The sequence below is a fragment of the Podarcis raffonei genome, chromosome 10, assembly GCF_027172205.1.
Source record: "Podarcis raffonei isolate rPodRaf1 chromosome 10, rPodRaf1.pri, whole genome shotgun sequence".
Classification (NCBI taxonomy): Eukaryota; Metazoa; Chordata; class Lepidosauria; order Squamata; family Lacertidae; genus Podarcis; species Podarcis raffonei.
The window spans coordinates 51,519,117-51,533,761 of record NC_070611.1 but is presented as its reverse complement, the minus strand read 5'-3'; the positions used below and the strand labels follow the sequence as shown (position 1 = coordinate 51,533,761).

The 14,645-nt window shown below is 39.1% G+C and overlaps 1 protein-coding gene across 2 annotated transcripts in view; it reads left to right on the top strand.

The window, feature by feature from the left end:
* Positions 1 to 9,030, top strand: part of RIC8B (RIC8 guanine nucleotide exchange factor B) — a 29,522-nt gene extending 20,492 nt beyond the window's left edge. For both annotated transcript variants that reach the window (XM_053404803.1, XM_053404804.1), the window contains exons 6-10: positions 329 to 424; positions 1,074 to 1,218; positions 2,612 to 2,756; positions 3,627 to 3,746; positions 7,811 to 9,030. In XM_053404803.1, the coding sequence (XP_053260778.1) occupies positions 329 to 424; positions 1,074 to 1,218; positions 2,612 to 2,756; positions 3,627 to 3,746; positions 7,811 to 7,922 (618 nt within the window). In that variant the 3' untranslated portion in view covers positions 7,923 to 9,030. The remainder of the gene's footprint in view (positions 1 to 328; positions 425 to 1,073; positions 1,219 to 2,611; positions 2,757 to 3,626; positions 3,747 to 7,810) is intronic.
* The last annotated feature ends 5,615 nt before the right edge of the window (positions 9,031 to 14,645 follow it).

Below are 14,645 nucleotides of genomic sequence, written 5' to 3'. Positions count from 1 at the left end.
CAGTAGCTTTGATTTCGAACCTTTTTCAGAGACAGCCCAATGTACAATGCATACATCATGATCAGGAATATTTGGAAATCATCCGCATGTCTGAAAACATGTCATAAACACGCCTGGGAACATTAGCCAATCACAGCTCTGGAGGCATTCATTTGTGAATTTTCAGGTGTGGAAATGCTCTTTAAATGGTATGGGAAAGACACGAGGGACCTGCTGTGGAAACTTGGTGACTTGTTTTGAGAAACACTAGAGCAGGAATATGGAGTATGGTAGAAAATCCCAATGTTCTTGGAAGAAAAATGATGTGTCTTGTGATTTCTTATTCTAGGGGAGCAGCTATCGGGAAGGTCTCACTCCAGTTCTCAGTTTGCTAACAAGATGCTGCCGATCTCACCGGAACATAAGGAAGTTTATTAAAGCTCAGGTGAGATACCACAGAGATGAAGGTAACAAAGGAATACAAACACTTGACAGGAAGGCTATTTTAAATATTAAGGGATCTTGTTTATATTTTCACAAGATATTAGAATACCTTTATCTTGCTTTATAGCCTTGGGAAGCCCTTAGAGTTGCTTGCAAAATTATTGCTTGCAAAAAACTCACACTCAAATGGGGGAACCTTTGGCCCTTGAGATGGAGTTGGAATCTAGCAACCATCGTCCCTGCCCATTGGCCAGGCTGACTGAGACTGACAGGAGTTAACCAACAGCTTCGGGGGGGGGCAGGTTTCCCATCCCTGGAGTACAGGAACGGAAGCTGCATGATGCCCATATGGAACCAAGATTATTCAGGCAGCATTTCTTGCTCTTATCCTTTCCCCTTGGTCTCCTACCTGGCACTGTCTCCCACTGATGACCTCTGAGGCAAGCGAGTGGGTCTGAGCAGCTGGGTCTCTTCCCTGTATTCTCGTACTAGTAGTTGCTCAGCAGCAACAAAGGAATGGGGCTAAGACCTCATTGTAGAGCTAGGCAGAGTGTTAAAGCAGAATTTTTACAAAAACTTTTGAATAAGAAAGTGTGGTGAACACTTTCCACTGGAGATTAATTGCTCTTATTACTTGTTTTTGTCTTTAGGTGTTGCCTCCCTTGAGAGATGTATCTAATCGCCCTGAAGTTGGCACAACACTGAGAAACAAACTAGTGCGACTCATGACTCACGTTGACCTAGGAGTGAAGCAAATCGCTGCAGAATTCCTTTTTGTTCTTTGCAAGGAGAGAGGTACAGGCTGGTTCTTATAGTGAATGTGGGTGGTTATTCCAGACTTCTGAACAATTGCTTGCCTGGTTATCTCCTGACAAATAGAATTTGCTTCTGAACAATCACAAATGAAAGTTTTTAAACTGGTAGAGAGTTTATTGAAGTTGTTAATATGTCACAAATGCCTACTTGAATATGGGCAGGTGGGACAATAAACCTTTTTTTTAAAAAAAATAATTTTTATTAACAGGCCAATCAAATCACATTAATTCCAAATTACACAGCCAAATTTTAAAATTTTTGCTGGGGGTACCCATGCTTCGAGCTCCGAAAGGGATCCAAACATCACTCTTGCTGCTGCTTTAATATACATAGTTCTGTCCAAATAGTATTCACAGTTCTATTCAATCTTCTCTTTGTTGTTTTCCTCATCTTCTTGTTGTTATCATATATTCATTTCTTTGTGATCTCTGATAGTCTCCACAAGCGGGTTGAAAACAAACGTTATGTCCTGTGTGGATTTTACACTCATCCAAGAGCCATATCAAAATAGACAGACATCATTTCAACACCTCCGTACAAAACGTTTCTCACAGTCTGTCCTGATCTCCACAGGCCTGCCGCTCTCATAAATTTTCTCCGGGGGCCCTGCCAGGCCGAACTCACATTCTGATGATAGTAACAGCCATAGTCCTCCTCCCCCTCGTTCCTCCTGTGGGCAGGCCTGCCATAACAATCTCTTTTTATGACGGCGTCACAGAGAACTTTATTTCCTTTCTCGATGTTCCCACAAGCCATATCTTTGATTAGTAATTAATTTCCACACAGTTCTTATCCTCCTGCTTGTGATCAGTAATTTGCAACGATTCTTTCTTAGGGGGGGAGGGATTATTGGGTACTCACATAACACAAAAAAATAAAAGTTTTTCAGGTGGGACAATAAACCTAGTGGGTTTATTTTGCATGTCTGAATTAGAGGCAACTCTGTAACACCCCCCCACACACACACACATTAACAGTGTTGCCATTTCACCAGTATGGACAGTTGTACTATATAGTTATATATAAACATCTTGCATTTTATATAAGAAATTGGAAATACAAGTATTTAGTTGCCACAAGAAGTGTAAAATTCTAAAATCAAGGTTTAAATTAGGTTATTTTAGGTGACAATATTTTCCTTTAGCCATGCATGCTGCTTTTCTTAGTTGAATAACTTTTTTCTCTTTTCTTTTTCTCAACTCTTAAGTTCTGTAGAAAAGCAGAAAACATGCCAACTTCACTGGCATCTTAAAAAGAGAACTGTTCCATGCCACATCAGACAGGGAGCATTCAGACAATCTGAAGACTTCGTTTATGTTTGAATGTGACTTAAATTTAACAAACTTGTAGAACTCTCTCTCTCACTTTTCAGTTGACAGCTTACTGAAGTACACTGGCTATGGCAATGCAGCTGGGCTACTGGCAGCAAGGGGCCTATTAGCAGGAGGAAGAGGGGAAACCTGGTACTCGGATGACGAAGATACAGACACTGAAGAATACAAATCTGCAAAGCCAAAGTATGGTACTGCTTGGGTCTCTCACCTCAACCCCTCTCGCCTCCAGTGTATTAAGCTTAGACTAGTTGTAGTCAGCTTTGTATCCTCCAGATGTTTGGACTACAACTCGTGTGACCTTTGCTGATGAGAGTTGTAGTCTACAACCTCTGGAGGAGTACCATGTTAGCCACCCCGGTCTTGTCTCTAACGTTGTCTAAGATATGTTCTTTAATTTTTTGGACCTCTGTTTTATCACAAAGGGCTGAATTGTGGACTAAAACTTTGATTACCGTATTTTTTGCTCTATAAGTCGCACCCGACCAAAAGACGCACCTAGTTTTTAAAGGAGGAAAACAAGAAAAAAAATATTCTGAATCAAATGTTGTTGAAGAGGCTTTGCGCGGCTATCCCTGAAGCCAGAACAGCAAGAGGGATTGCTGCGCAGCTCTCCCTCTTGCTTCAGCGATAGTTGCGCAGCCTGCATTCGCTCCATAAGACACACACACACATTACTTTTTAGGAGGGAAAAGGTGCGTCTTATAGAGCGAAAAATACGGTAGCTTCAAGTGACCTTGATTGCAATGGGTGCCCAAGGTGCTCCTAGAATTGCCTGCCTGGTGAGCTTATTACTAAGGGTTCTTTGGTAGATAAGCCAAACTAGATAAGCCAATGTAGATTTGAAAGTTGGGGCTACTCACAGGTTTTGGTGCCATTAAGCATTTAGGTATGTTCATCATGTCTTAGATGTCAGCTATAAAGTCAATAAAGAATAAGATTTGTGAAGGATTATTGGTTATATTTGGTTTTTTTTAAAGCTGCCTCATGGAAAAAAAAATCTTATTTTTTCTTACATTCTCTTTCCCCTTCCCTCCCCGCCCCCCGACCACAAAGCATCAACCTTATTACAGGTCATTTAGAAGAACCAATGCCCAACCCAATGGACGAAATGACTGAAGAACAAAAAGAATATGAAGCAATGAAACTTGTCAATATGTTTGATAAGCTTTCTAGGTAATGTAACTAATTTGGTTTTCATTTCTGAGGGAGAAATTCTTTGGCTCAGTAGATTGGGCTTGAGACTAAAATGGCCTGGGTAGCCCTGAAAGATGATTTCTGGGATAGATGGAGTCTCTTATTAATTTTCCTGGACCTGTCAGTGGTTTTTAATACCATCAGCCATAGTATTTTACTGGACACACTCGGTGGGTTGGAAGGAGAAGGCACGGTTTTGCAGTGGTTCTGCAAACCAGGCCAGTTCCAGAGGATAGCATTGAGAGGCTTCTGTTTGATTGACCCTGTGGAAGTTAATCCATGGGTTTCCTCAGGGTTCCATTCCATCTCCAATGCTGTTTGACATCTGTATGAAGCTGCTTGATGAGGTTACCTGGAAATTTGGAGGCTAGGTGGCATCCAATTTCGAGAGACAGCGGAGGAGTGTGCCTTTGGGGGTGAGATCAAGCTGTTGGAAGGTTGTAGCACCTGCTTTGACTAGAGACTGATATGGGAAAGATACGTTTTGTTGCAGCTGGGGCAGATGAAGATATCCAGCTGTGCTGCTGCAAATGCACAAACCCAAATATTCCTCAATAGCCATATATGAGCATGAAGGTTTCCAAATAATTGGATAAATGTTTTGTATTCTTTTGGGCCTAGACACGTTTTCTTCATAATTTAGATGTTATGAAGAACATCAAGGTTGTTTGACTTGGAGAGTCTTAGGAGGATTCCTTTTAAATGATGAATCATGTAAATACTCAAAGAGTAGCAGTAGAAAGCTTTGCACAGTATTCCAAAAGAGCGCTATATATCTAATGTTTAAGAATCTGTTTTTCCTAATCTGTCAGACACTGGCATTCCCAAAACTGCCCTCTGTTTTATAAGATGTAAAATATAGCTAAATTAAACAACTAGTCTGCAATTCTTTGTGTTTGCACATCATGCATGCCTGGATGTTTTCCGTATTAATTAAAATGCTTATTAAATACTTTTTCCTGCAGTTATAAATTGGTGGCACAGTTATGAATTAATAGTCTGAATTAAAACGACAGAGTGCTTTTTCCAAGCCAATGGTGTATTAATAGCAGGAATGCTTTTGCTGATGAAACAGTCCCAATTACCATAGTTTGGGTTTTGTTGTACATTGACACGAAGTCAACAAAACAAGTATGCAACAGAACTGGCCTAAGTAGCAGCCTTACTCATTAAAAATACAGAATTAATCATGGCAGTGACTGAAGAAAGCAACGCTTCCATAGGTTTTTCCTCGCCTTTTCTAATTGTGGAACAAAATATTGTACATAAAAGGATTGGCACTATTATGTAGCACTCAATTATAGGGAGGTGAATAGGTCCCCAATACACTATTTTATCAAAGGAACAGGCCGGTGTTTGCAATGTGATTGTTTCATTACAGAGAACTGCCATTAGTTCCATGTGTTAACACTGACCTGTTGTGCACAGGGCAGGCAAGAAAGAAAGACCCTTGAAAACAAGGGAATGGTTTTGGAGTCGTTATCAAGCTAAATGGCAAGCAGGAGGCAGAAGCAAAGATTGTGTAGGTGAATCTGAAGGGATTAATGGGATACCTGCTAACAGAGAAGGAGAACGCATCATGTTAAGGTTTTCATTATGGCATGTTTTCTAAGAATTGTAGAATATAATCCTTTTTTATTTATAAAAAATCCTCCAAACTTATTTGGCAAGGGTCAGTCAAACATGTTCATAAAATATATTAATACATGTGTCTCTGTTTGGAAAAAAATTATGAAAAGTGCCCCAGAAGTCATAATTCTGCCTTGCAAAATGTTTGGTTCTGATGGTTTCCCCTTTGCTTCATTTAGAAGATTAAAATATTCTGTGTGTGAAATAGTTTTCTTAGAGGGATGGATTATGGACCGTACTTCATATTTTAGAGGACAGAGCTAAAATTTCTACCCTGTGGTGGTCAGGTTTTTGGAATGTGGCAAGTAGTTCTGTATTACGGAAGTATTGCATAGGAATGAAGTCCACTATTCTCTTAATTTTCCTGTAATCTTCCTGGCACCTGCATTACTCAGAACATGTGTTGCTGCGCTATTGGGTTTGTGGCTATATTTTATAAGAAGTTGCTACTTTTCCTGCTTCCCTGACATCACTCACTTACAGTACACTCCGTTATATATGTTTAATCAGAAATGAGCTCCATTAAGCTCAATGGAACTTACAGCCAGGTAAGTATAGGGGTTGCAGCCTTAATTGGTGGAAGTTGTTTCATGTCTCTCTCATAATCTTGGTGATTTCATTCTTTGTATAACCAATTTTGACACTGTGATGGGCCTCTCCTAAACCAGTTTTGAAACACCTGAGAGATACCTGTGAAGAGTGATGTATACTTAAAAAAATAATCTCTGAAAATATGGTGTGGGGGTGATGGGATGTGGGGTTTTTGTGTGTGTGTGTGTGTTTTGGAGGATCAAAATGTTGCCCTCCTTGGCCTTACAGCTTTTTCCATAATCCACATATAATAAACGAGATTATAATCAGATGTGAGGCAATGAAAGGCTTAAATAAATCTTTGCTAATACTGTTTGATTGGCTTAATCAATAATTAATCATCTTTACATGAGGCTGTAGCTTGTGGAGTAGATATAATTGGATTAGCTGTGAGAGGCCTTCAGAGCTTTGAAGAGATTAAAATGGCTGTCAATCCTGTAATTAAACAGCTGCAAACAAAAGCAACAGTTTAAAAAAGAAAAAGGAGGGGCGGCAGAGAGAGAGAGAAAGCTGACTGAATCTAAATGAATCCACAAGTCCTTAAGCACCACTAGAGGCTGGCTGTGTAGCCCAGATCTCTTTTCCTGACTGACTACTTTCACTCAATGAAATGAATATGTATGCAGTTGTGGTTTTAAAGCAGGAGGGGTAGCTGCTCCCCACATGACAGGTGGGACATCGACAGCCACGTTAGCAGGATTTAAGAATTAACAAAGGCAGTTTCTTTATTTCCCTATTTTTACTTAAACAGAGAACCTGTTCTTTGTCCTTAGCCCATTAGTGGTTGACTTCTCTTTTTTTCATACTGGTCTTAATTGGCTCCATGAATGTGGCCTGCCTGAATTAGGTCTTTATTAGTGTTGTGCTCCTGTTTCCCCCACCAATCAATTTTGCATGAAGCTCTGTTCACTCTTTCAGAGTAAGGATTTGAGCTCCCTCAAAAATGAGAACGACTTAATATCTGGATTTCCCCCCCCCCCAATTAGTGTTGGCTTTTTCATTTACATAATTATTCCTTATCTAATGAAAACATACAGTTCAGTATATACATAATTTGTCTATTTGCTAATGCTTTTATATACTTCTAAATATACATATTAAAATTATGACAAATTGTCAATAAATATAAAACATGCTATTACCTAATTATGCTTCAGAGCAAGAGAGGGTACTTCTTTTCATTCCTTTCCTTCTTTTAAATAAACAAATGATCTTACCCCATGAGATTTTTAATCCTTTTTTGTACATTGTGTTACTAAATTCAAACTCCTTATAATTTCTAAACATTTTTCTGTCTTTTGTCCTTTCAGTTAGTTTTACTAAAGTCATTCGTTCCCAGAGTTTCCTTACTAAATCCATTCTATTAGGTTTCTGGCTATTTTTCCAGGGTTTTTACCATTGTTATAATATACAGTGCTTGGATCTGATGGTTTGGTTTTATTTGATTTTATTTTACTTACATAATTCAACAAAAACAAGAGGGGGTTCAATGAGATTTCACAGCAAAAAAAATAAAAATTTAAGAGTGTCAGTGACCATGGACCAGAAAAATATGCATCAGAAGACATTTTGAATTCTCTTTTTAATAAGGTCTGCTTTTTCAATAGGGAAATAGGGGGGAAATGAGGAGAAGAGATGGCAAATGTTGGCACTGTGGTAGAGATAAAAGTGATTTCATCCACCTATGGCGGAAGTTTGGAAAACCTATAGTTTTGTTGTAGGCCTACAATTAATCTGACAGAGTTACTGAAGTGAGGTGAATAGGCTAGTTCTCTCTGCTCTTTTTTTAATAAAAAAAACTTATATACTTTTCTTGTTTGCAGGGACAAGGTTATAACACCAATGGGAGTGCGACCAGATGGCACAATGACGCCTTTGGAAGAAGTAGTCTGTCAGTATCAGACCAACGAGCAAGAGAGTTCAGACTCTGACTAGAATATCAGCTGCTTTTCTTTCTCACCCACCTTCCCTTCACCCACAGCATCTTTTATTATCTAAATATTAGACCCTTCAGTGTTGCAGCAAATGTTTTATCCATCAAAATGGATTGAATTATAAATTTTGTGGTGTAACTATACTAGCATTTCTAAGGCCTCGATTTATATAGCAACAAAACACCCCATTTATTAACTTAAAAGCTAATTGTATTTCAGTGGGATGAAAAGTGTAGTGTGAAATTTAAAAATAAATGTTAATATTTATCTGATACACACACCCCTTTTTTTAGATGCCTTACATCAGCCCTCTGTCAAAAGGCAGGAAATAGATTGCCTAATTAGATGGATAAATGTTAAATAAATGTTAGGGGAAATGTTAAATAAAAGTTGTCACAGTAAAATTGTCACTGGCTTAGGAACAAGCTACCCAAACGGCACAGCTTTTTATATCTCCGGTCTGTGTGTGTGTGTGTGCGAGCGCGCCTGGCTGTCATAATTAAATAGTCTCTGAAGGATGGCCAGGTCTTTTTAAAGCATTCAGATTTAGATCAACTGAATATCTATTTTGTTAGAACACTTTCATTTGTCACCAGATCCAGATTAGATAACGGGCTTGAATCCTGTGACTGCAGAGGGGCTCTCTACATGGCCTAGGTCAGGCATGGCCAAACCTGGCCATCTAGCTGTTTTGGGACTACAATTCCCATCATCCCTGACCACTGGGCCTGCTAGCTAGGGATGATGGGAGTTGTAGTCCCAAAACAGCTGGAGGGCTGTTTGGCCATGCCTGCCTGGGTGAATAATTCTGTTAAAAAAACCACCCCCTGGTCTTGGGGGTGAAGGCTGGCCTGAAAACTTGGGTTGACAAGGCTTGATAGAGGCTTAAACTAAAGAGTTGGGAAAATGCCGTGTTAAACATTCCTTTTTTGCTGCTCGGATGTCTTTATAAAGAATTATGTATGAAAATAGTCTCTAATGTATGAAGCAATGGAAATGGAGGGCAGATTGTGTTGAATTATGTTGCTTATGTGGAAAGAACCTAACTATAATAAATGCTCAGTGGAGGACGTGTTGCATTCTATCAATAAAACTTTATATAAATTAAATATGTAGCATTGTGAATTTTTAGAACTGAAATTCCCATGTCATTTCGCCACTCCTCCTTTCCTCCTTAATCTACCAAGAAGTGTTTGCTAACTTCAATGGGGTTTTCACTGTAGAACTTCCTAGTAGATTGTGTCCTTGCTCAATTCATTTCCCTGTCTGTAATAAGTTTGGGTTCAATACATTGAGGCAAGACTTAAAATAAAAATAAAAATAAAATAAATGTTATTTATACCCTGCCCTCCCCAGCCAAGACCGGGCTCAGGGCGGCTAACAACCAATAATAAAAACAAGTTGATTAAAATACAACTTAAAAAAACAAGATTAAAATACAACATTAAAACATTAAGATGCAGCCTCTTCACAGGAGGTGAAAGGAAAAAAGAAAGGGGGGGGGAATCAAATCAATTCTAAGCCAAAGCCCAGGCGGAACAACTCTGTCTTACAGGCCCTGCGGAAAGAAATCAGATCCCGCAGGGCCCTGGTCTCATGAGACAGAACGTTCCACCAGGCTGGAGCCAGTGTTGAAAAGGCCCTGGCTCTGGCTGAGGCTAATCTAACTTCCTTAGGGCCTCTATGGTGTTGCTAACACAGTGAATTTCATGAATTTGCAGCCACAACTAGTTTTATGCTGAAGCCTCTTCAGCCAAACAGGCTTTATTCACCCCATTCTCCAGAGATCATCTTGACACTTCCATCCCAATGTTTCTTTTAAAGAAATGTCTTTAAATTACTACAATCACGACTCTCTAAATCGCTTGATGGGATAATTCATGGTTCCAGTCACTGGGCTGTACCCAAAACTAGTTCTACAGACCCATGGAAGTTAATGGACATGACGGACTTTGGTCTATTAAGTTCAGTGGATCTGCTGTGAACTGAACTTTGATGGATACAACCCATTGTGTTTGTTCTTCACCCAACCACATATAGTATGGTTTGTATCTTTATTTAGGAATACGTTGGTAAAATTTTTAAGCTGATGAAGTGATTGCTGTCCAATGGCTGTTGCTTTGCATGGTTTGAGCACCAATAAGTCATTATCTATTCTATGGGCTGGTTTTATACCAAGTAGCCCCCCCTCAGTCATCACTAGGACTATGCAGCCTGCTATGGCAGTCGTGTGCAGTTGTCATTTGTGTGGATCGGTGCCACGTTGTGGGGAGTTTACATGGCGTTTAAGAACCTGGGATAGTTCAGTCAGTACAGCATGGGACTTTTAATCTCAGGTTTGTGGGTTTGAACCCCTCACTGGGCAAAAGATTCTGGCATTGCAAGGGGTTGGACTAGATGACTCTCATGGTTTTTTGCAGCTATGATTCTGTGCTTAGCCATGATTTCCAGGGCAGACTGAAAAGAGGCCCCTGTACCAATTTTACCAATCCATGGTGAATCCATCACATTCCTTCATCCGACCTATTCACAGTAGCCAACTAATAGTACAGTCTCTGGGCCTTTATTGGCCCAGATATTTCCCTTTGCACTTCTTACCCCAGCTCCATCAGATCTAATATTGTAGATGATGACTGTATGAGACTTCCTGCCTCAGGGGCAAAGGGCATGGAGAAAGTGAGTTAAGTTGTTGGTAGTTCTGCATTAAGATTCTCCAACATACTTGAGGTTTTCCTGTTCTAAATCTCTCTTGTTTTTAAACAGTCTACAGGTGGGGTAACATGAATACAAGCTTTCCTCTTGTAAAGAGAGCTTATAGGAATTGCTCTAAAATATCACGGTTTGGAGGGGAACAGAGATCTTGCAGAAATCGTCTGTTGAAAAGGGAGTAGAAATGAAGCAAGGGAAATGAAATCAGCCTCTGCTTCTTGATACTGGTCTCCTTGGTATTCTTTGCAAAACAAGTGTGAACTCAAGGGATCCTATTATAACAAGTGTATAAATTTTGTGTCTGATGTAAGAGCACATGTGTATTCTTATACGCAACTATATATATGTTGCACGATTCTGTGATTTGCATGGTGCAGATGCTGAGTGCAGAATTCAGAAGCTTTGACAACCTTTAAAAAAACTTTTTAACATTTGATGCTAGAATGAAAGTTAAGTATACAAAAGTGGGCTAAAAAACTGAAGCTGGAGGGCAGTGGTTTCCAGTAGTTTCCAGGCATATGCCTTCATTGTCTCCTGCAGCTCTATGCTGCTTCCCTTGACAGTCAGATAAGAAATGTGTGTGTGTGTCAGAACAATGCTCCTTTTTCTCCAGTGGGAACAGAAAAAAAGAGATATAGCAAAACTATTCTAGGAGGTGGTGAACCTGCCTCAGTTCCCCAATACTGCATGGGCACCATTATTACGATGTTATGCAATCACATCAACACAGGCAAATCTGAGCTTTGGTGGAGTATCACGAACAGGATGGCACTTTCTAATATGTGGACCTGATGGACATCATTGTTTTTCCCTCAGTTTTTCAACAACTGTGGATATTGATTTTTTTAAATTAAAAAAACCTTTAAAAACATTTTTTAAAAAAACAACTGGGCAGGATTCACTATCAAATCCTGTCAACAAGAGGCCTGCACAATGGCTTCTGCTTGTACAATGGGGATTTCCCCTAAAACTGGCTCTGAGTGAATCAGGAGAAGACCAGAACAAACTTGCTTGAAGGAAATGTTTGTAATGGCGCAAAGTTGAATTCTATCCATTATATTAATAATGCAAAGAAGTTGCCATTTTAAAAGCCACATTTTAATGTGAGGCCATTTTTCTTTTTCTTTTTTACTTAATATGGATTTTGTATATGTAGATAGACCAGCCAAAAGTTTTTAATGAGTTCTATTTAATCACTACCCAATTATCATTTTTTTAATTAATGGCTATGAGCTACCTCGCTAAAATAGTAAATACCCACAATGGTTTTAATGTACAACATTCCTTCCCCCCCTTCCAGTAGAGCAAACATTACCATATTAATCCACCTCTTGCATCTTATTCAGAAAGAGCAAAGTAAACTGTAGTGTATGCAGAATTCTAAATGAGAATTCCATTGGATTCTCTTAGCACAAAACAGCTAATGAAATCCTGGACTTTAATAAGACAGGCTGTAAAAAGACTGTTCTACTGCTCAAACTGTGGAAAAACAGACTTTACAAATCTTTGATGAATAACAAGTTAAATAAGCCAATGTGCAAGACCGAGTCTTTTCTAATGCACCTGTGAAAGATACGCATTTTTATTTTATTACATTACATTACATGTGTATACCACTCTTCATCCAAAGATCACAGGGCAGTTCCCAACATAAAAATACAAAATACACATTAAAACAAAAACAAACCAATAGCCCCCCCTCCAAGCACATTTTAAAATGCATAGACTGATAATCAGCCAAAGGCCTGGTTATAGAGAAACATTTTCACCTGGTGCCTAAAGATGTATAATGATGGCACCAGGTAGGCCTCTCAGGAAAGAGCATTCCACAAATGAGCAGGTATGTCAGCATCTCCCTAGAATCTGTTAATGGAAAATACCGTAATTTTCTATGTATAAGACTAGGAGGTTTTTTACCAAAAAAATAGGTTTAAAATTGGGGCTCGTCTTATACACAGGTAGTCCTGAGGGATGTTTTATTTGGAGTCCCCCCAAATAGGGGGCGTCTTATACATGAGGGGTGTCTTATACACGGAAAAATACAGTAATAGCTAATATTTGCTTTGGTGTTTTGAGAAAAAGAAACTGATTTGTGCCAGCCAGGTATGCAGCCTTTGGATCAGCAAGTTCTGAAATTAATTTGACTTTTACACTGCTGTTACATCACACTGAAACCACCGCGATAGGAAGGCATGTCTATCAAAATTCACAAACCCCCAAAAGCAGACCCTCCAAGTGCTCCTAATTTCCAGGGATGTCCATGATTTAGAGAAGTCGTCCCGGTTTTTGATTTGATCCCAGAATGTGTCGCTTTTCATTAGGAAGTCCCTATTTTCATTGGAGAAATGTTGGGGGGTATGGAATTATCCGACCCCTAAGCTGTCTGAAGGCAATCCTGTATAGGGAAGTTTTTTTTATTTTTTTAATGCTTTTTTATGTTTTTATACATGTTGGAAGCTGCCCAGAGTGGCTGGGGCAACCCAATAAGATGTGGAGTATAAATAGTAAAATTATCATTATGGAATGAGACGTCCCTATTTTCATCGGAGAAACATTGGAGGGTATGTAAAAGTAAAGGAGCAGAACAGAACAACTGATCTCAAGTTTAGGTTCTCCTTATAACATATAAAATCGTTGAAGCGCCATTCTATGGAAGAAACATTAACCTGATTAAAAGTAGACAGATTAAAATGTATTCCTCTACTAATTTAAAAGACAAAAGTATGATAGTTTGTCTTAATTTAAAATCCGCTAGAAAAGCATGGTTGTCGAATAACGATTTCAACGGTTCCATATGATAACTGCAACAGGTTCTAAAATTAACAGGCTGTGCCCTACATAGTACTTCAGCATTCATGCCCATGAATTTGTAGGTGTGTCCTCTGTCCCATCACAGATAGATGTGCCAACCATATAATACTTACCTGAGAGTAAACTGCACTAAATAAAGTTTCTGAATAAATACCGGTATGTGTGGGATCATACTGTTATCTTCTAAAGCTGGAGTCCCCCCAACACACCCAGATAAACACCCTTACCTGTACCTGTCAAATAATAATAATAATAAAAATAAAAATAATAAATGTCAAGAGTTCTTGACATTTTGCTGTTGTTTGGGAGGTGTTCCCTGCTTTTTTGCCTGTTTTAATTTTTTTTTGGGGGGGAGGGCTTGCCTGTTTTGAAGGAGATTCTGAGAATTATCCAATTTTTTTGTCTATGACATTAATTATTATTGTTTGAAAAATTCACCCTTCCTTCTTCCCAGAGAAGCCCAGAGGAATACAAACAACAAAGCGGCAAAACAATGCAATTTAAAAAATAAACATTTCAAAACACTGGGTGGCATTCAACTAAGCTTTATGCAGAGCCAGGCCTATTTATATTAATAAATCTAACTCATTCATTTCAGTGAGTCTGCTCTGAGTAATAGTTAGTTGAAGACCACTCATTAATAATATCTGTAAACATCTGCCTATCCAAACAGCTAATAATTTAAAGATTGCCCAGAACAATATCTGTCTCTCCTGTTGGATGAAGAGGAATGCTTTTAAATTCCTCCTCTAGGTTTATAATAAGGAAAGCAGATGTGCCTCAGGGAGATTATTACACAAATTGGGAGCTACCATCAAGAAGGCCTTGTCATGGGTCAGCACCACCAACTTCCCTGCCAATGGAAGGGCAAAGGTATTCAGTGGTGCCCATGACAGTTTGTTAGATTTTGAAAATCTAACCACCAAAAGACTGGGGATTGTTTGAGAGAGGCTGGGGTGAGAGAGCGCTGAAAATGGATGAATAACAACACCAGAAACCTGCACTTACAAACATTTTAACAAACCATCCCTAAAAGGCCAAACCAGGGACAATTTACCAGCAACAACTTCTAGAAATGTCAACCGTAAATAGGGAGAGTTGGGATGAATGCTTTCCTTCCAGATTTCTAGACCTCTTTAAGGGCAATTAGTACTTTCTTTTACAAAACACAAATGCTGTTCTTTTATTTATTGTTATTGAGCCG